The sequence below is a fragment of the Danio aesculapii genome, chromosome 16, assembly GCF_903798145.1.
Source record: "Danio aesculapii chromosome 16, fDanAes4.1, whole genome shotgun sequence".
NCBI classification, from domain to species: Eukaryota; Metazoa; Chordata; class Actinopteri; order Cypriniformes; family Danionidae; genus Danio; species Danio aesculapii.
In genome coordinates this window covers 15,070,113-15,093,269 of record NC_079450.1, presented here as the reverse complement: position 1 = coordinate 15,093,269, position 23,157 = coordinate 15,070,113, and the positions used below count along the sequence as shown (strand labels likewise).

General features: G+C 36.4%; 2 protein-coding genes across 5 annotated transcripts in view; one reads left to right on the top strand and one right to left on the bottom strand.

Moving 5' to 3' along the window:
• The window catches only part of cep85 (centrosomal protein 85), a 26,352-nt gene extending 26,088 nt beyond the window's left edge, over positions 1–264 (bottom strand). Inside the window, exon 1 of one of the 2 annotated variants that reach the window (XM_056475177.1) lies at positions 44–264. The gene's annotated coding sequence lies outside the window, so the exon portion shown is untranslated. The remainder of the gene's footprint in view (positions 1–43) is intronic. The other variant, XM_056475178.1, reaches the window with a different exon arrangement.
• A 3,231-nt stretch (positions 265–3,495) lies between these two features.
• On the top strand, positions 3,496–22,478 carry mtdhb (metadherin b). Of its 3 annotated transcripts, none has more exons than XM_056475461.1 (13): positions 3,496–3,975; positions 5,535–5,624; positions 5,728–5,812; positions 8,046–8,279; positions 9,929–9,982; positions 11,590–11,760; positions 13,206–13,265; positions 13,409–13,471; positions 13,561–13,682; positions 16,281–16,391; positions 16,492–16,560; positions 16,639–16,747; positions 19,784–22,478. In XM_056475461.1, exons 1-13 carry the CDS (start codon positions 3,640–3,642, stop codon positions 19,849–19,851), a joined length of 1,572 nt encoding a protein of 523 aa, XP_056331436.1. In that variant the 5' UTR covers positions 3,496–3,639; the 3' UTR covers positions 19,852–22,478. The 3 variants fall into 3 exon arrangements, with proteins under 3 accessions (XP_056331436.1, XP_056331435.1, XP_056331437.1); XM_056475460.1 differs by having other exon boundaries at positions 16,486–16,560; XM_056475462.1 differs by lacking the exon at positions 9,929–9,982 and having other exon boundaries at positions 16,486–16,560.
• The last annotated feature ends 679 nt before the right edge of the window (positions 22,479–23,157 follow it).

The window sequence follows — 23,157 nt, the reverse complement described above, 5'->3', positions numbered from 1 at the left end:
TAAGAGTTTACGAGCACAATAAAAAGTAAACAACTCCACGTACCTTCACTCACGGGCTGAAAAAGTCTTTACTAACGACAATAATGACGCGAACGCAGTCCAGAGGAACAATAATGCGCTTCATCACACGACAGACGCTGATTGGGTGCAAATAAACAACAAAGACCCACAACAGACAAACTAAAAGCGGCCTCAAGCTTCAAATGCCCGCCGCGGAGACACTGAAACTCGCGTCTCTTTTTTTCAACCGTTTTTCTAGATCTTCTTCTGCGTTTGGATCGCGCTGCGGAGTTGAGTCGGCGAGTGCCACCTGCCGTTTGCTTCATAAGCGCCACTTCAAATACTGCCACAGTCCAGCATATAAGACTGTAGTTTATTTAGCTGCCCAGCTTGAGGATGTCCTGTACCGGTATCACTGACAAAAATATTAATAAAAATCTTAATGTAAAACAAAAACATAGATTTGGTATCACTAACACTGGATAATCACAGTTCTTGGAGAGTAGGGAGGGTTGTACCACTGATTCAGCAGTCTGAACTATTCGAACGTAGTCTTCGGAGGTCAGATTTGGTAGCTGAGCTAAACCAGACAGTTATTGAAGCGCAGAGGACTGATTCAATGATAATTCAATAATTCAGATAATTCTGTTTTCTTTATATTCAGTCCATCTGTCTTTAATTATTTCATTGTCTTAAGCAAAGGGAGTCTGGAAAAGCTCAGAGAAAAATATAGTTAAAAAATGCAATTAAAGTAGATATTTTATTATATTCATACATTTTCTGATGGTTTAGTTCCTTACTTATCAGGAGTCACCACAGCAGAATGAACCACCAACTACTCTGGCATATGTTTCACACTCTTTTACACACTGTAGTGCGATATTGGATATATATATGTACAGTGGGTATGGAAAGAATTCAGACCCCCTTAAATGTTTCACTCTGAGCCTCCATTTAAATAGTGTTACGTATGAACTTTGGTCAGTTATTATTGAACTGAATCCGCCTTAAACTGAATTGTGCTGATAAACGACTATTTGGATTTGCCTCACTGATTAAGTTTGCATTATTATATATCCGGTTTATTGTTGTAATCATGCGAAGCTACTCTGAACTAACACTTAAGTGCTATCAAATAATAACTTAGTTTAACTCTGTTTTTATTTAAAGACACAAAGAATCATTAGACATCAACTGCTCCAATCTAGCAGCAGAACACAATTAGCTTACGTTTTCTTTCTCTCTCAATTAAGCAATACAATTAAAAAAACCACACACCACTCACTCCGCATTCATAACTAAGCAAGGGGTGGGTAAAATAGGTCAACTATAAATAAATAAATAAATAAATAAATATAAAATTAATTAATAATAAAAAATATATACATAGGCTGCATAGTGTCACAGTGGGTAGCATGATCGCCTCACAGCAAGAAAGTCTCTGGTTCGAGCCTCGGCTGGGTCAGGTGGCGTTTCTGTGTGGAGTTTGCATGTTCTCCCAGTGTTAGTGTGGGTTTCCTCTAGCTGCTCCAGTTTCACCCACAAGTCCAAAAACATGTGCTATAGGTGAATTTAATAAGCTAAATTGTCTTAAGTGTATGTGAATGTGAGTGTTTGGGTGTTTCCCAGTGATGGGTTGCAGCTGGAAGGGCATTCGCGGCGTAAAACATATGCTGGATAAGTTGGTGGTTCATTCCGCTGTGGCAACCCCTGATTAATAAAAGGGACTAAGCTGAAATGAAATAAGAATGAATGAATGACATGAGGTGAGACGTAGGCTATTACCAAACTAAATCGTTCACTTGGTCTTATAGCAACCTGTCACTTGAAGGGCAGATTTCAAGCATCTGTAAAACTGCATTTTTTCATCTTAAAAATTGCCAAACTTCGACATATGCCGTCAATGTCTGATGCGGAAAAGCTTATTGATGCTTTAATGACCTCTCGGTTAGACTATTGTAATACGTTACTAGGCGGTTGCCCTGTTGGCCTAATTAACAAACTTCAGCTCATTCAAAATGCAGCTGTTAGAGTGCTTTCTAGAACAAAGAAATATGATCATATTACTCCAGTTCTTTCATCATTGCATTGGCTCCCTATTAAATATCATAAATAAAAATTTTTTGACTACCTACAAAGCCCTGAACGGCTTAGCTCCACAGTATTTGAGGGAGCTCCTGGTGTATTATAGCCCCACACGTCCTCTGCTCAATTAATTCTGGACAATTGATTCTTCCCAGAATATCAAAATCAACTGCTGGCGGTAGATCTTTCTCATACCTGGCACCTAAACTCTGATACAGCCTTCCTAGCACAGCTCGGGAAGCAGACACACTCTGTCAGTTTTTAAACTAGATTAAAGACACATCTCTTTGCATTAGCATACCTATAAAAACACACATGCTTTTGAAATACAAATCCTCTAAATGGATTGTTAGTCTGCATTATTTAGGGGAACCAGAACTGGGAATACTTTCCAAAAGACATAATAATTTGAACGGCATCTGCGCTTATGTTACTCTCTTTTTTTTTTTTCCAAGGTTTCCATAATCCTGGACCAGGCCGTATCCTGAGCAGCTGCTGTGGTGGCCATGGAGGAGTGGAGAGCATGAGACTGATTCCTGTAAGACCCCAGTGACAGACGAGTCCTCGTATTGATCCTGAACGGACAGCCTGTACAACAGCCCGTGACCTCTCCCACCTGCAGTTTCTCCACGATGGACGTCCAGCCTTCTCCAGCCTCTGGCACTTAGACTGCAGCTAATCAGGTCCTCCTGGCTTGGTCTGTTGCATGTTTGCTGATCCAGGATAATAACAAGCTGTTATGTCAAGCCCATTGGCCAAGCCTGATGTTCATCGCCAAAATAAGAGCACTCACCAATCTATTTTATCTGTTTAGTTTATCAAGTTTTTTAACCATCTATAACAGTGTTTCTCAACCACATTCCTGGAAGACCACCAGCTCTGCACATTTTTCATCGCTCCTTAACCAAAAACAACTGATTCAGATCATCATCTCTTTAGTAGAGACTGAAAGACCTGTAATGGGCCTGACAGACAAATGAGACATCCAAAACATGCAGTGTTGGTGGGTCCCCAGGAACGTGGTTGAAAGCGATATATAGATCAGTGTTTGTCATTTAGGATTTTTATTTCTAATGGAGTCTATTTATTCTACTGCTTCCACCATTAAATATACTTGTTTTAATACTAATTGTTGGAAATATGTGTAAATAACCAAGAGCATGGAGTAACTGTAAAACAATTTCTTGTATCATTGACAAAGAAACGTATAAATCATTAGGATTAATCTTAGCCTGGTTGTTGCAAAAAAAATATAAAAGCTCCATAGTAACTTAATTTAGGCTGCTTTCATGCAACTGAATAAAGGCTAAATTCGGACAGTATAGCCTCAAAATCCCAGCTTAAATCCCTCGATTGCACTCCAGGCCAATAAGGGGAGCTTGTCTGCCAGTCGATTCACTCAGCCTCGGCCAATGACCGAACAGAAGCAGCCGTAATCGGCGGTGGCACGCTGGGGGCAGGCGACTGGCAGTGCGATGCATTTTTCTGTATGATTAATTTCAGAGTGTTGATTTTGTGAATGATTGCACGCCGGTGCCAGCACAATAGATTGCAATGGCACCGGGTTGGCAAGAGATCGCGTCGCTGCACGTGGAGCAGATAACGGGATATGTCAGAGAAAGCCTGTCCACCGGCCTCGTCTATCTGAAGTCTGAGCTGGGAATAGACTTAGGGTTGAATCCTGATCTGTGCGCTCCATGGCTGCTTCTTTTAACGGCCTGGGCCGGTCTGGTTCTCCTGCTGGTCTTATGGGTGTCCGTTTGTCGCGGTTTCTCCAAAAGACTCGCAGGGACAGAAACCGGAGACTCCGAAGAAAATACGGGTCCAGCGCAACCGGTGAAGAAGGCAGATGAGCCCAAGAGGAGGAACAGAAAGAAAAATACAGAGAAGGTTTGACTTGCTACTATATTTACCGCTTGTCTGGGAGGGATTTGAATCATTATTGGTGGCTCGATTCTTTTGAATTGGTTGACGTAAGCGATTCATTTGCTGCAGGTGTCGTCGTTACGCCTGTGAGTGGAGACGATTGAGTCATTGAATCGTTTTCTTAAAAATACATTGAGTCGTTCACGGCCGCATCAGGTTAAACGACTAGTTAGTTAACCCAAAATGGAAATTCACTCACCATTTAACTCGCTCGGAGTTGCTTCCGAACCTTGATGCTTTTCTTTATTTTTTGTTTAACACAAAATATATTTTAAAGAATGCTGGTAACTGTTAAACATTGATGTTTGTACTAGGTAAAAAAAATACAATGGAAGTCAATGGCTGCTAGTTTCCAACATTCTTCAGACAGAAGAGAGACACTGGTATGGAACAAAATCAATGCCAAAAGTATTGAATTAAAAAGCTTGTTGAATAGCACAAACTGAAAAAAATAATACACCGTATTTAACAAGTTCTTGCATTTTAATGACTTGAATTGCAGGGTTTGTATTTTTAGGTCCTGAAATTTAACATAGCTGTTTATTTAAGCTGTGAATAGTTCAACTAAAAATATTTCAAACATGTTTTCGTACTTATAAATTCAATAATTCATTTTCAATTTCCAGGATTCACTTACAAAATATTCAATACCCTTTAAAAATACGATGTATAATATTCAAAAGGTAATTTTCAGTTCATTTTATTTCAGTTCAAATATTCGCTTCCATAAATTCAGTGGCTCAAATTCGACTGGTAAAATTCAACATTACATCCGGGAACTGCAGGAAAAGCAATTGTTAAATTGTTAGAGATTGTGACTAATGGACAGGGCTTTCCGCTTCTGGTGACATGTACAAACAGAGAATGTCAATCAAAGTGTTTCTGCAGACTGTTTTTATCTAGTGTGATTATTCATTCATTTTCTTTTCGGCTTAGTCCCTTTATTAATCTGGGGTCGCCACAGTGGATTGAATCACCAACTTATCCAACATATGTTTTATGCAGCAGATGCCCTTCAGCTGCAACCCATAACTGGGAAACATCCTTAAACACTCATTCACACACATACACTATGGACAAATTAGCTTACCCAATTCACCTATACTGCGTCTTTGGACTTGTAGGAGAAACCCACGCCAACACGGGGAGAACATGCAAACTCCACACAGAAATGCCAACTGACCCAGCCAACCCTCGAACCAGCGATTTTCTTGCTGTGAGGCGACATTGCTACCCACTGCGTTGCCTCTAAATTTTTACCATTAGAAGCTGGTTATATTGACAGACTGTTGCCACAAAGCTGTGTTTAAGCCCCTTATAAAAGTGATTTTTGCATAATAGGTCCCCTTTAAAACAAGGACTCTTTCACATCAGAAACAGCATTTTCTATTCTCAGATGTTTTATTCAACACCTGTCAAAAGGAATGAAATTAAGTCATGAATAAATATGGGTAGTATTTATTACATGCATTAATATCCCATTACCTTTCATTTTAAAAGTTTGTTTTTGAAATGTCTCACAGAAAGCACAGAGGAATGGACTTGCTGTTGAACCACAGGAGGAGGTTAAAACTGCAGATGATCAAGAACTAGCAGAAGTGAAGGCTGACAAGGTAATAAAGTCCCCCGTTTCGTTTTCTTTGACATTTAAATGGATAATAATTCACACAAATGTAAATAGTCATTTATTCATGCTGATCTTTCTCACGATTTTAGGGAAAGAAGAATAAGAAAAAGACAAAAGCTGCTGCAAAAGAGAAGAAATCCTCTACATCTGTTGACGGCAAAGAGCCTGATGAAGGTACATTGTGATATTTAATTAATGTGATTTCCAAGCTTCATAAATAATTAACAGAAATAATAAAAATAAGAAATAACTGAATGTGTATTTTGTTGTAAGTACTGGTTGAATATACTGTTCTTTTTAGAAAAACAAACAAAAAGTGCTCAGGGGTAACTCAAATATTTGGTCGGTGCGCTTTGGGTAAGGGATTCATCAAAACATCAACAGAAATTAGTCCAAGGCACTCGGAAAATGTGGAAAACTTAAAAAGCCTTTTGAAAAGAGACTCTAAACGCACCTGATCACTGTTACCCTGATGAAGGCAGATCCTTGCCGAAACGCGAAGGTTTCTTTTAAGATTTAGCCATGTGAATAAAGGCTTTTTAAATTTTCCACATTTTCCGAGTGCCTTGGACTAATTTCTGTTGATACTGTACTTTTTATTTACTCTGTGAAACATTTTAATTTGGTAAATTACACTTTTTTTCATTGTAACAGTAGTTCATTCATTCATTTTCTTTTCGGCTTAGTCCCTGTATTAATCAGGGGTCGCCACAGCAGAATGAACTGCCAACTTATCAAGCATATGTTTTACGCAATGGATACCTTTCCAGTTGCAATCCAGTACTGGGAAACATCCATACACACTCATTCACCTGGAGAAAACCCACGCACACACGGGGAGAACATGCAAACTCCACGCAGAAATGCCAACTGACCCAGCCTAGGCTCGAACCAGCAACCTTCTTCCTGTGAGGCGACAGCATTACCCACTGTGCCACTCCCTCACCCATAAACAAAAACACAAATTGTCAGCATATTTAGAGCAAGAATGATTTGATGATATTTAAAATGACATACAGGATTTGTAAATGATGGTCAGAATAAGTACGTTTCATTTTTACATAAATATCTGTTACTGTTAACGAAAATTAATTTGAGATTTTTATTTAAACAAACATCATTTTAAACTTTAGACTGTTCAATTTAATATCCTCTTTCCATGTATCTTAAATAATGTTTATTGAGAATACCAAAATTAAACCGTACAATTGAAGACTTTAAAATTATTAATAAATAATTAATGTAAAATTTTAATTTTCTAATATTTCACAAGCACTGCATATTTTTAAACAAAAAAGTTAATAACTATTTTTTTATTTTTTTCAACGATGACACTACATACTAGTTATTTTATACTATACTAATATACTTATAATCAGTGTTGGGGGTAACGCATTACAGGTAACGCGAGTTAATAATATTACTTTTCTATGTAACGAGTAAAGTAATGCATTACTTTAAACTAAAAAGTCAAATATTTTTACTTTTTTCAGTTAATTCGCTTTTAAAAAATTGCTGAATTTAAAATTAATGTAGTCACATTAAATCCCACACACAACAAGAGACAGAAGTGAAGATGGTAGAGCCTTACATTTCTATGATAGAGATGTTCTCATTATTTTAAGTGCATTAAAGCAAAACGAAAAGAGGATTATTTGAATGGACCGTCCGTGACTTTACTATTTAATAAGACAAAAAAGGTGCAAAGGAAGCAAACGCATTGCTTTAAACTTTCATTAATCTGTATATATGGCATGTAGAGCTTTGGGGTCAGGAGGTTCTCTGAAGATAACATTATCCTACATTCCTTTGTTTATGTTTATTTTAAAGGTAAATGAAGGTTATACAGTGTGTTGTTAACAATATACTCTATACTAATATTCAGATTGAAGTGGATTTTAAGTGCTCAACTAGGAACTAGGTTTAACATGGCAAGTTAGCTTACTTAGGCAAGTCATTGGACAAATGTTTTTTTTCTGTAGCCAATCACAAAAAAAATCTTAATAATATGGACCTTAAAATCATTCAGAAGAAAACTTCTGTTTCAGCCAAACTAAAAGAAATAATATAATGAAAAATATAATGGGGAAAACTGTGAATGTTTTCTCTGTTAAACATCACTTGGGGAAATATAAAAAATATATATTTATAATTTTACAGCAGGCTTAATAAGGTTGTCTTCAACTCTATATGAATTTTCAAAATAAAAATGTTTACTTGAATAAACTAAACACAAATGCACATAAAACTAAAGAATTGTATTAATTTATTTAGCTTTGTTTTAGTTTTTATTTTAGTGCATTTAATTGTTGCTAATGTTCATTTTGTTGTTTACAACTGAGTAAAACAGTATACAGGAGGTGTGTGCTTAATAAATATTTGTGACTCAGCGTTTATTTGCATACAGCGGGCGGGAACGTGAGTGTGATGGTAAATCTGACAGGTACCTGGGAGACCAAGGTCAGTAACCGAGAGAAGCGTCAACAGCGGCGGAAGGACAAGGCTCCAGGTGATGAGTCCGGCAGCCCGGTACCATCAGCAGCTTCCGGTGCCACAGAGCAGATCCAAACCACCCCAGAAGAACCAGGGACCATCATCACATCCGCTGTTTCTACACCTCCAATCCAAAGAGAAGTGGAGGGTAAGTTTACTGCTGGATTAAAGGAATGGTTCACCCAAAAAAAACCCACAATGTTCATTTACTCATCCTCAAGCCATCCGAGATGTCGATATTTTTTAATATGTATTTTGGAATTTTGAAATTGAAATTGAAATCTGAAAATGCACTTGCTGTTTGTTTTCAGTTAAATTCTCAGATTACGTCTGTCTGAGGTATTGGGCGTGGCTTATATACTTAACCACGCCCCTTGCACTGCCAGTGTTGACTGCGCTATGACAACAAACAGAAATGGTGAGGATGAGGTGTCTGGTTAAGGCTGAGTTATACTTTTGCGTCAAGCGCAGCCTATGCTCCAACGCAGCCATTCGAGTCCTGTGAAGGAGATCCAGATATGATTAAAGTTGTTGCACGTCCACCGGTTCCCGCCTCAAAATAAGCGAGTTTGAGCTACTTGTACATCAAGGAAGCGTTCAGAAAAAACAAAACACCAGCGAAGAAACTCGACACAGAGAAACATAAACTACTGCCAGCTAGCGTTTCGGAAGTGTTATTGCAGAGCAACACAAACAGCGCGCAGAAGTATAATTGCACAACAACGCGCAAGGCATGCGCCGTGGGTCACGCCGATCGCTCGACGCAGAAGTATAAAGGCTTTAGGTTGTAATAACTCTTCCAAACCCTTTTCCCGAATGACATGCCTACTTTACTACATCCAATCAGCTCGTAGTAGAAAAAACAAGCCCCGCCAACTGTTTTCTCATTTATTATTCCGTTTCTCTAGGAACTGCATTACAATACGAAAAGAAAAATGGTTGCAGCTTCCAGTTCATGCAGACTTTAAAAATGCACACAACTGGGTAGGATAAACTTTATCCGATTAAAAAAAGTGCACAAGATATGATAGAAACATATTTAATGAATAAATATATAAATATTTCTGCATCATAAGTCACATGATTTTGTTTTAACAGATCATATTACAAAATAGGCATAATGGGACTGAATTAATCGAAAAACCAGCAGATTGACCACATTGTAAAATATCTGAAATGTTGTTTTGTTCATTTAACTCACGAAATCCCTCAGCCAAAGTCTGTCAAAGCGGTTCAGTATTATTTCCTCCCAGAACTGTCTTGAATGTCTGCGTACCCAAAAAGCGGTCTCACACCTCTAAAAGCCACTGTGCATTCATTGTGTTTCATCCGCGTCTTCTTAAACACTGAAGTGATTACATAAGTAAAAAGGCCCACAGTGGTGCTAAAGCAAATTCCATTTTTATTTTTGATATTTGGCACCAGTTTATTAAGTGAAGATTTTGTTGTCTTTGACTCGTTGGACAGTGCTTTATTCGCAAATGTTTTATGTAATATTACGGTTTTGCGCATAGATCTAACTCACATATTTGGATGGAAACATCAACAAAATCATTAGCAAAACAAAATCAATATGCACATCTCTTGACAATAAAATTGAGGTTCAAGGAAGCATTGCCCTGTGCATAAACAAACATCTAAACTAATTAGCTGTAGTTTTTAATTCACAGCCCAATCAAATGACACATAATTTGTTTAATATTTTCATGTTTAGGATAACCATCTCTCTAGGTGACTCCTCTTTAACAATATCAATCACCAAAGTTGAGTCCAATTACATTTTTCCCTCCTTTTTAGTTGACCCACCTGAAATTGAACCAAGTTTTGTACAAGACACCGTTATTCCTCAAGGTAATCAATTCATTTTTTACAGTGTTTTCAGCCAGAAGAAAATGTATATTTTTGCATTGATATCAATTAAACCTACTTGGACACAAGTCAAAATTATTCCCCCTCTTGTATGTTTTTTTTCTTTTTCAAATATTTCCCAGATGATGAACAGAGAAAGGAAAAAATTGCACAGTATTTCCTATATAATTTCCTTCTGGAGAAAGTTTTGTTTTATTTTAGTTAGATTAAAAACAGTTGAATTTAAAAAAAAAAAATCTACTTTCAAGAGTTCACACTTAAATATTGCTTGATAATGATGGCAGGTTTGGCATGCTGTCCTGGGAGAGAACCCTGAGCTCAGAGATAATTTTAGCCCAGGGCTCTTGCCTGGTCGATGAGCATGTAAGTGGAGTACGAGATCAGATAGTTCTCGAGAGCTCCCCCTGGTAAAGGAGGAAAGGGGGAGATGGGGTGGATAGGGGTTTCTTCGGAAAACGAAAATAAGGAAGTAGTTTTAGCTGGGCTACTTATAGTAAGTTTAGATGAATCAGATTGGCTAACTAATGATTATAGAAGAAAGACTAGCTGCGGTAAATCATACCACATGCTCCTCTTGAAATTAGTTTGTGAAACTTTACTGAAGGTCAATATTATTAGCACCCTGAGAGGTTGATGAACCAGGAAGGCTTGTAGTGGGGTCTCGATGGATGATAACTCACTGATATAAAGTGTAAAGTGATGCTTTACTTGCAGTGTATGAGGGTGAAAACCAAAATAACCCAAAACCAACAAAGTAACAAAATAACCAAAATAAATAGCAAACAAATAAAAGATATCTGTACAACCACACTATTATACACAGACAAGTCAAAAATTGCTCATGGCACCACAGTAGCTCGCTCTATCGCTTGCAAGGCACCAGCCACATTCCAACGGCTGATGGATTAAGTGCTGAGGGGATGTGAAGAGTGGTCTGCAGCCTACCTCAATGATGTAGTCATTTACAGTTTAACCTGGGAAGACCATCTGCAACACCAAAAAGAGACCGTAGCCAAGAGTCGAGCAGCAGGCTTGACCCTCAATGTCAGTTAACCTGGCAAGTGAGTGGTTGTCTACAGAAACAATCGTTATACAATGATTTGCCTAATTACCTTAACTTACCTAACAAACCTTATTAGTTAAGCCTTCAAAATGTCACTTTAAGCTGAATATTAGTATCTTAAAAAATATCTAGTCAAATATTATGTACCGTCATCATGGCAAAGATAAAAGAAATCAATTATTAGAAATGAGTTATTAAAACTTATGTTTAGAAATGGGTTGAAAAAATATTTCTGTACAACAGAAATTGGGGGAAAAATATACAGTAGGGGGCTAATAATTCAGGAGGGCTAATAGCTGTGACTTCAACGATGTATACCTTTTTTATGTATATCATTTAATGCTCACTATATTTAAGACAAAAATTGTCTTATTTTGTGATTATTTTATTAACAAGATACTGTTAAATGTTAAATTCAGCTGTTTTGCCATGAATATAGATGTTGTTGCTGACATGCGTTAAATCATAAATGTGTATATACACATGAATGTATAAATAACTGAGTGTCCTGTCTGTGGTGTTGTAGTGACGCCGTGTTGGGAGGAAGTGCTGACTGTAAATGGCTCTGGCTGGAGTGATCTGGGTCTGCAGGTTCCCCCTCACATGACCAGTGTTCAGACAGAAAGCTGGACCAGTATGACCACCCCGACTGAGCGTCAGACCAGCGAACCCTCTGTCTGGCCACAAGACATGGAAGGTACTGTAAAAAACTGCTGTTAATAACTAAAAGTGCAAGAGCTTTTGTTCCTCGCTAATGTTGGCATCTTATTTTTTATATCTTTATCATTAAAGTTATGGTGTGATTGAGTTCAGAGCTTTGGTTTCTCAATGCCACTTGTCTTTTTTATTTTGTAATATTGATCATTATCAGTTTGATATGTACTATGTAAATTTGGGGTTTCATTTCTTTTACTTCATCACTAGGTTCAATCTTTGTTTTTTGGCCAAAAATTCTTATATAATTTAAAATACAATCAAATTATATATTTTAATAAGTATTTTAATATATCTGTTGCTCTAAATGAGGATAAACCACCATTTTACTCCCAATTCGATTTAGTTTTTTTCTCACAGTTTATTTGAAACATTAAAGTTGACGGGATACTTGAATTTATCATGCTTTCTATGCATTTAAAAAATAAATTAATTAATAAAAAAAATAATAATAAAAATTCACAATTTTATTTGTTGGGAACAGCAGAATGAGACGTCTCATTATTAAAGGGATAGTTCACTCAAATTTAAATGTACTTCTGAAGTGTTTCCAAACTTTATAAGATACTTGGAAACTGATAATCAATCACATCCAAAATAAAAAAAAATATACACTACCTGACAAAAGTCTTGTCGCCTAATAAGTTTTAGGAACAACAAATAATAACTTGACTTCTAGTTGATCATTTGGTATCAGAAGTGGCTTATATAAAAGGCAAAGGCCTCTGGATTATGCTTATTTTACTAAAATAAAATATGATCATGCCTTGATTTTTAATTATTTAATTAGGACAGAAAGCTCTGACTTTGCTTAGACAAAAGTCTTGTCACTTAACAGAAATTCATGTCTGGTGACTGGGCTGGCCAATCCAGGAACACATTGACTTTCTTTGCTTTCAGGAACTTTGATGTGGAGGCTGAAGTATGAGGAGCGCTATCCTGCTAAAGAATTTGCCCTCTCCTGTGGTTTGTAATGTAATGGGCAGCACAAATGTCTTGATACCTCAGGCTGTTGATGTTGCCATCCACTCTGCAGATATCTCGCACGCCCCCATACTGAATGTAACCCCAAACCATGATTTTTCCTTCACCAAACTTGATGGATTTCTATGAGAATCTTGGGTCCATGCAGGTTCAATAGGTATTAGTGAAGATTATGATGCAGTTCAACAGATGATTTGTCAAAAAATAAATAAATAAAAATCTACCTTTTGCAACTTTTCCAAATGATCAACTAGAAGTCAAGATATTATTTGTTGCTTTTACAACTGGGGTAGTGTATATACACTGATTTTTTTTTTGGATGCCAGTTTCCAACATTCTTCAAAATATCTTTTGTATTCAACAGAAGACTAGAATTTTATTTTTGTTTGAACTATCCCTTTGAAATGGGAAATTGTAATAAATGTGCGTTATTTCCTAATTTAGGTTCATGGACTATTGTGGATAGACCTAATATTCCTGTTTCATTCAGTGGATTGCCTGCTGGTAATTACACATTTTAAAACTATATGCATAACAATATTGCTCTTGTATTAATCCTGCAACCATGATCCATCACATCCTACATTAAAATATCCTACAACCTGGTCTATAAACAAAATAAAACATGTAGTAATTTGTATTTGCAGTGCCTGACTTGAGTTGGAGCGCTCCGCCTGCTGTGCCCGTGGATGATGAGTGGTCCGGAATAAGTATGAATTTATATACATGTCCAAAAAATGCTCTCATCATATGTAAAGTGCTGCTAAGACTTACTAAGAGTTGCTGTTGTGTTGGTCAGAAAGCTCATCTGCAGACCCATCGTGTGACTGGAACGCTCCATCAGAGGAGTGGGGGAACTATATTGAGCAGCAGCCTGTGAGCACGGCACCGCTGGAGCAACCAGGCACTGAAGTGATGCAGGTCAGACCGATGTGCCCTGGATGCCTGTGGAAACACTTTTTAAAAATTTTAATTAATCATGAGAAGTAGTCAAAATCAGGGTTTGACTGCAGTGAGAATTCAGAATCTTTTCTACATTTAAAGGTCCTGTGATGTGCATTTTTTTTTATTCGATGTTTGACGTAATCTCAACTGAATCATGAAGAGAGGGTGGGGCATTGAGTAGCTCCTCCCCTTTTAAGAAAAGCAGCCAATAGTGTTTCATTTTTATCACAGCTCTGCCAGTGAGAGTGGTTGAGCTCAAGCACATCAAACGTACAGCAAAAGAGAAACCGTGAAGTATGAGGTGACATCAAAAAATGTGAACAAATTAATGGCAGAACTGACAAACTTCATATTTTATAAACATTCATTTTGCCACTGTTTTAGAGCACACTAGCTTATAGATATATTTCAAACTAACAATAGGCCTTTTTCATACATGTGGGATTGGAATGCAGAAGAACCGTTAGTTGCGTAAAGCGGTTTCCGGTCTAAACAACAATGGCTGAAGAAACATCGAGGTGTGACTATTTACATATTATTATTATTATTATTATTATTATTATTATTATTATACGCTACCTCCCTTATATCTGATCAGTTTAAAACTATTCTTGAGCCTTCACTATGGTAAAGGTACATTTTGCATAAATCTAAACAGCATTTATGGTAATGTTATCAGGTTTCCTTAACCATGCTAACGAATGGATCATCACTAAATTAAATGAAAAATGTAGTTTAAAAAATGTAATTAATGTAAATTTCATGAAAAAAAAACGTATCTCTTAAGTTTAGAGTGTGGAGTGATAGAATGTCGGTCCACAAGACGATTACATCCGCTGAGGTAAAGGTTTCAAAGAGGTAGTGAAAACTAGTATATCTGACTCCATTGTGTTGGCCGGAAGTATGAATACGCAACTATTGCTGTACTGGATGTGCATTCAAACGTCTGCGAAAAAGGCCTATACTATTATGAACATCTAAAAAAACATGTATTTTAATTTCACAGGACCTTTAAAGAGATGAAAATTCTCCCATCATTTACTTGTTCCTTCACTTCCAAACCAGTTTGAAAAGCTGTACCCATTGGCTTCAATAGTATGTCAAATGTTGGTGGTTATCATGCTTAAGAAAATCTTCTTTTGTGTTGCAAGTAAATGATGGCAGTACTTTAATTTTTGGGTGAACTATCCCTTTAAACGTACTGATTGTGGTTAAGACCAACATTCCAAAAACATGCAAAATTGACCCAATAAAATTGTGCTGGTTCCTTTGTTGATTTAGGCCTGCTGTAGATAAATGATTAAGATTATGATGTTGTATCTGGTGGCAAATCCTTGTTTTAATGGGTGAATAATTGAATCATTTATTCAAACAATTTGTTCAATACAGCCGATTCATTTAGGAATAACCATTATTTTATAAATGAATCATTCAGGAATCGCGAATGTTCTGCTCTGACTTTGATTGGAATTTTCAATTGCAACAAAGCAAATAAGAGTCAATGGACTCTCGTCATAGTTGGTAAACTTAGAGCGCAGTGAATAGGATAGTACAACAAATCTTTTTTTTTTTTTTACAGTCATATTTGCTGAAATAACACCATCATCAAGTTTTTCTTTTATCAGGACTTTCAGAAAAAGGAAAAAACAACAGTGTGAGACTGATGACAGCAGCTGTCAAAATTACTGTTCTGCTCATATACTCACACACGCAGTAATTTGATGCAAAGATATAATACATACTAAAGTGCATATAAATGTACATACTTGAAATGTGTATATATATATATATATATATATATATATATATATATATATATATATATATATATATATATATATATATATATATAAAAAATAAATAAATAAAATAATTATATATATATATAAAAACTTTAAAGTAGAGATGCCCAAGTAGGGCCCACGGGCCGAAGTTAGGAGTCCTGAATAGAAGGGAGAATGATGGGGAGGTGGTTGGGGCAACTGCTTTAAACAGTTGAAATGAAATGATACAATTAAATAATGTAAATGAGTCAGACTTTTAATGTGTAAATACTGCCACTTGACAGATAGAGGACAATGCACAAGGCATGTGAAGGCAGGAGCAGCTCAGTGTATTCTGCATTGAACTCCATTGTGTTATAAATAGGCTTGTTTGTTTTTACTGTAATAATTTCAGTATAAAATATCTTAAAATATACTGCGTTAGTTAATATAATTTAAAGCAACATTTGTTTAGAAAATTCCCCTTTGAAAATTTATTGTAATACAGTTTGGTATGTATTTGGCCCACAGCCCTCAATCCAGTTTGGTTTTTGGCCCTTAATAGGAAAAACTTTGGGCATCCCTGCTTGAAAGGATTTAAGATGCTAATGACCATTAAAACATGCCATAACGGCCTTGTGAAAAGGGTGCATATTATTAAATGTCATTTTACCATAAAAACATGCTTTTACAAGCTTTAAAAAGGAATTGTTTAAATAATACAAATATCAAATTAAAATTGTAACATTTAAAAGCAACCTAAAATTGTAAAATGTTATTTATTCACCTTGGTGTTTCTTTCATTTGTCAGGAATCTGATAATGAGAAGGATAAAGATGAATCTGGCGTCCCTGGTAGCGGTAAAGCGAAGAAGAAGAAAAAGAAGAAGAAGAAGGTGGAAGACGTTGGACTTTCTGCTCAGGTAAGAGAATTTTCATAAATTCTAAAAAAAAAAAAAATTAAAAACAACCTGACCTTTTTCAAGGAATATAATGGAGAATCTGTGTCTGATTCAGCCACAGGTGAAGGCAGAAAGCATTGTGACACCGACTCCGAGCACGACAGTAAACGTCCCAGCTGCCATAGCAGGGGTAAGAGCTCTGTTTTTTAAATATTCGTCTGACTGTTTGCTATAAAATGAGATCCTAAAGTTGTCATCATGTCTGCAGGCACGTGCTGAAGATGCTCAACGTGTTGCACCATCAGCCCCAGTACAGACGCAACAGAAAAAGAGTGGACCTGAGCCAACCGACAAATCCAAACCTGCTCCAACACAAAGTATGTTCAACCATCACGCTGGACAGCTAACAGTGTTTACATTTATTTAGCAGTGCTGGTTCTTATAGTAGTTTTCCTGTAAAAATTTTTTTTTTTTTTAACTCACTAACCCAGTGTTTCTCAACCACATTCCTGGAGGCCCACCAACACTGCATCTTTTAGATGTCTCCTTTGTCTGTCTCACCCATTACAGGTCTTTCAGTCTCTGCTAATGGGCTGATGATCTGATTCAGGTGTGTTTGGTTGAGGAGACAGGAAAATGTGCAGAGCTGGTGGTCCTCCCAGAACGTGGTTGAGATACACTGCCCTAAACCACACCAACCATAATGTGAATAATAACATACTAATCTTTTCAAAGTAGTATCTAAAAATCAGACAAAAAGACATATAAAGACCATGCACTTGATGGATTTTATAAAGGGAAAGAACTGCAATCCCATGACATTTTGCAAATGACACAATCAAATTTAAAAGTGCAGTATGTAGCATACGCTTATTTTTTTTTCCTCTCAAATGAACCCGCTGAGAACTGGGCGCACACTCAGGTTGCCAGATTAACAACACAAACAGGAGTAAGTGTGCCTGACCATCAAGCCTTAAAAATGTAAGACGCTCAGCTAATTATTATGTTTGTGATGTATATATTAATTGCTAATTAAAAACCACCTCATGTGGTGTTTGAATTTTGCGTCTCATTTTGGAGGCTGCTTCTGCCCTCTGGAGGTCACATTTTCGGGTACCTGCATACAGTGGTGAATTTAGGCTTGGGCAATATGCAGGGTTTCTGCAGATATCATAAATGTCAAATTTAAGACTTTTTAAGACCAAGTATAAAATTTAAGACCAATATAACAATATCAAAAACATGCGAGAGAAAATGCAAAATCAGAAAATTAGTGGTAAAATAAACTTATTTAAATTGAACAGTACTAAAGACAGGTTAGATGCACCATTTAAAAAAAAGGCTAATTTAAACTTTCGCCTAGCGCTGCATCGCGGACCTCCGCTGACTGTGCGCGCACCTCACCAAATAGACAAGGCTTTTATACTTGACACGTTCGCAGTTGTGATATTCTTTATTTTTAAACTAATTATTTTTATAAATTATTTTAATGATAAGGCAACCATGGTCACCAATTAAAGCACCAATCAGCAATACAGCCTAGAAATTGGGCATCAGTATATTGTAAACTGATAGGTTCAAATATTTTTTTTCCAGTTATCAAAGACAATTTTTTACTTAATTTTTAGTTTGTAGCTATTACATTGTTTTAACTTCAAAATTGTAATATATACACATCAGTGTAAAACCTATAAAAGGTGGTAAAACTAAAACCAATAGTAATATTAAAACCACCTGGGTCTCCTCTTTTGCCATGGCCTCTTTTTTTTGTTTTAACAAACTTCTTCCTCAGGTTTTTCTAAACTTTTACAAAAACTATCCTCTTTTCCCATTGATTTTGCAATTTCTAGCCAAGAATTATTGGTCATCTGGTTATCTCGATGATCACGCATGGACGGATCATAAAGATGTCTGTAATGTCATACCCGATTCAGATAAAATCTCTTCAAAGTGATTCATATTCAACTCAAATCAAACGCTGTGCCGTGCAAACTGTTCACCCGAAATCTGTTCAATCCGCCAGCCGAAATCATATAGAGCGCACTGAAAGCGAACGTCTGCAAACACAACGATGATGTCACATGAGTTCAATAACAGACAGCTGATTGGCTATTGTATGTTGGTCTCATTTGTAGTTGTAATACCACAAATTACATTTGGACAATTGAAATAAAGGACTACAACACCACGAAAACCAAGCAACAACAACAAAAAAAAACTAAAACATTAGATATAGTGATACATGGACATCGGAAATATTTAAGACCTAGAGCAGCGAATTTAAGACTTTTTAAGGCCTAACATGTAGATTTTTAATTGTTAGACTTTAAGACCTTGCAGAAACCCTGAATATGGGTGATCGCCCAGAGTGGATCTTGCTGGGGGCAGTACGGGGAGACGGTGCAAAAAAAAAGTCCCCTAGTAAAAGCTTTGAGATAGGATTTACTTTATGCAAGTATATTAATTTAGAGTGGTTATCCCAGAATAAAGACGTGAGGGGCAATTCACATTTGGCTTCTTTTGCAACCAAAACAACGCTGGAGAAAGCAGACTGACGCATGCATGCAGAAAACCATTCCCGTGCACCTCATCGCGGTTGTTTGCATGCACGCCGATAAAATATACGCCGCTCATGTGCCATGAAACCAGAGTAACAGCCTTTTGTGCAGAGGTGTCGGCACACAGCGAGTTTTGAAAGTCAACAAAACTAAAGTTATATAATATGATGATGATGATGTTAATTTCACTATGCATGGCTATAAAACAGAAGAGAGGGATAAAAAGTCAGGGAGGTAAGACTTCATAACATTAATTCTCGGGTCTAAGACAACAGATAATTCTATAAAACTGCCTGTATACATTTAGGCTGTGTACATTTCAATATGTTCAATTCGTCAACCCGGGGTGCCAAAATCTAATTGGGTAAACTAGCTGTGGGCGGAGTTACACACCAAAAAGACATTTTCCAAGAAGAGTAACTGACTTTGCTGTTTGTCAGATAAACAAGTATGTTCACCTACCATGTTTTCTAAACACCTGCTAAACATTTGATGGTATTTTTATGCTTTAGACGTCTCAAACTTTAAAACAAAAAAATAAATCTAAAACTATTCATTTAGTGATTATCATGTAATGGTTCTATTGGTTCTAATCTATTGAAACAATGTTTTAAGTTCATTGAAAAGTACACCAAACACACACGTACTTTCATAGCACAGTATGAAAGTTAAAACCCTCTGTTAAAACCCTCTGTTGAAAATGCATTTAAAAAATAAACTAGATTAATGTGTGCAGATGGGTTCAGCAGCAATCATAATCAACCTCAGAGCTTACAACCAATCAGTTCATCAAATTTACTTTTCTAAAACCAAGACTTCAAGTTCATAAACCACTTTCTACCTTTTCCCCACCAGAAAAAACAGACGACACCTTGGAGTCCGTCAAACCCATTAAAAAGAAGAAAGCTAGACGAGAGACATGAAGAAACGAATGAGACGAGACGACATATGCAATCTTGGGCTGTACAGAATTTCATACTTCCTTAGTGATTCGTTTTGTTTTTTTTGATACCCTTCATCGAATGTGTTGTGAATCCCATCCTAGTGTCCACATCCCATTAGGTATCTCTAGATGACAATGTACTGTAACGCTACACGTCACATGAAGGACGCTTCATTCGGAAATAGATTCTCTTTTTTAATGTACGTTAATTGCTAATTATACTGTCAATTTGATATGATTTGTATTTGCAGCAAAATGTTTTCTGTAAGAAGATCCTGGTGATCCTCGGGAAAGCACTAGGGACGTATCCAGAAGAACACTTAAAAGCACTCCACTTTTTCCTTTAGGAAATAGGCTCATTTTACAAGTCACCTAGAGCTAAACCATTCAATTTTACCGTTCTTGAAGCCATTCAGCCAATCTCTAGTGCGCTTTTAGCTTAGCTTAGCATAAATCATTGAATCTGATTAGACCATTAGCATCTTGCTCAATTTTAAAAGAGAGTTTTGGTAATTTTCCTATATAAAGCTTGAGTCTTCTGTAGTTACATCATGTATGAAGACAGATGAAAAATGAAAAGTTGCTATTTTCTAGGTTGATATGTGTAGGAACTATACTCTTATTCTGGCGTAATAATCAAGGAACTTTTCTGCTATCAATAGGATAATTATCGAAACATCTCATAAAACGCACTAGGGACTTATCAAGAACATTTAAAGGAACACTCCACCTTTTCTTTTGGAAATAGGCTGATTTTACAAATCGTTCAGTTTTATAGTTTTTAAGCCATTCAGCCGATCTCTGGAATGCTTTTAGCTTAGCTTAGCATAAATCATTGAATCTGATTAGACCATTAGCATCTTGCTCAAATTTAAAAGAAGTTTTGAGAATTTTCTTATTTAAAAGCTTGAGTAATCTGTAGTTACATCATGTATGAAGACAGATGAAAAATGAAAAGTTGCTATTTTCTAGGTTGATGTGGGTAGGAATTATACTCTTATCCTGATGTAACAATCAAGGAACTTTTTTTTTTTGTATCAAAACTTCTCATAAAAAGCACCAGGGACTCATCAAGAACATTCAAAGGAACACTCCACTTTTTCTTTTGTAAATATGCTCATTTTACAAGTCACCTAGAGTTAAAAGTTAAATTTTACTGTTTTTAAAATCATTCAGCTGATTTCTGGGTCTGGCGAGGGTGATTTTAGCTTAACTTAGCATAAATCATTTAATTCGGATTAGACCATTAGCATCTTGCTCAAATTTGAGTTTTGATATTTTTTTGATTTAAAGCTCAAGTCTTCTGTAGTTACATTGTGTATTAAGACAGAAGCTATTTTCTAGGTTGATGTGTGGAGGAACTATACTCTTATTCTGACATAAGAACTTTACAGCCATAAATGGGTTAATTATCAAAACGTCTTGTAAAAAGCACTAGGGACGCATCAAGAAAATTTAATGGAACACCCCACCTTTTCTTTTGGAAATTTTACAAGTCTTTGGCTAATTTTAGAAGTCACCTAGGACTAAACAGTTCAGTTTTAACATTTTTGAAACTATTCAACCAATCTCTGAGACTAGCTGGAGTGCTTTTAGCTTAGCATAATTAATTGAATCGGATAAGACCATTAGCACCCTGCTCAAAAAAAGTGTTTTGATAATAATCCTATTTAAAGCTTGAGTCATCTGTAGTTACTTCATGTATGAAGTTGCTATTTTCTAGGTTGATGTGTGTAGGAACTATACTCTTATTCTTGCGCAATAATCAAGGAATTTTTCTGCTGTAAATAGGAAAACTAAAAAACTTTTTTTTGAGATGCTAATGGTCTAATCCGATTCAATGATCTATGCTAAGCTAAGCTAAAAATGTTCTTGAGAGACCTGGAGATCAGCCGTATGGATTCAAAAATGGTTAAAATTAACTATTTACTCCAGGGGACTCGAATATAAAGTGGAGTGTTCTTTTAAAGCGATAGTTGACCCAAAAAATGAACATTTACTCACTCTCAAGTTGTTCCAGAGTTTTTTTATCTGTAGAAAACAAAATCTGGTTGCCAGATTTCTTCAAAATATCATAAAAAAAAAAAACTTGCGTCTTAAACAAGTGAGTAAATGACAATTTTTTGGGGGGGATGGACTGTCCCTTTAAGAAACGCACACAAGAACCTATAGATCATTAAGCTGTTACATAACATGGTGAGCTTTGTCTCATCCTTCATTCATGAAAAACACTGAGATGGATAAGAGTGCACTAACTTTGCTGGTTTGTTTTACTATCATTAGGAGGAAAAGCAGCAAATCAAGCCATATGTGAAAACCGTGACAAACTCTGAAAGACTTGCTGCTGGCGAGTGCGAGTAGATGACGCTATTATCTGACAAACAACTTCTTAACCGTACGCTTTGGTGAAGTAGTAGTGACGTCGGCCGGGTTTTTTTTTTTCGTGATCAGTGTTATACCAGGTACAGCAGTGTCAGGAAAATTAATGCCTTAACTTGTGTTGTGCAAGACGGCAGCAACAATCTGTCAGCTGCATGCTGTTTCCTCTTTCGTATTTATTGGTTACGTTGTGTTTAACAAGTAATAAAATTTAAGAGTTTCTTTGCATCATGCGTCAGTGTCTGATTATTAATCATGATTTCACCCAATTTATTCAACCTCATGTCATTTACAATAGCCAACTTTTCTAATATCCAAATGCATTCATTCATTCATTTTCCTTCAGCATAGTTCCTTATTGATCAAGGGTCACCACAGTGGGAATGAACCACCAACTCTTCCAGCATATGTTTTATGCAGCGGATGCCTTTCCAGCCGCAACCCAGTACTGGGAAACACCCAAGCATTCTTATATTCACACATGCACTCATACAGTATGGCCAATTTAGTTAATCCAATTCACCTATAGAGCATGTCTTTGGACTGTTGGGGAAATTGGAGCACCTGGAGGAAACCCACACCAACACAAGAAGAACATACAAACTTCATACAAAAATGCCAACTGGCCCAGCCGGAACTCAAACCAGCGACTTCTTGTGATGAGACGACAGTGCTAACCACTGAGCCACCTTTAGTTTATATTAATTAATATTAGTTTATATATTAGCAAATTTTGGATTTGACAATGAGCAACACATGTTAGTTAATAAAAACTGTTTTGCTTTAATGTTATTAAACAAAACTTATTTTAATAACCATAAATTTTTAAAGGAACACTCCACTTTTTCTTTTGGAAATAGGCTGATTTTACAGGTCACCTAGAGCTAAACAGTTCAGTTTTAGGGTT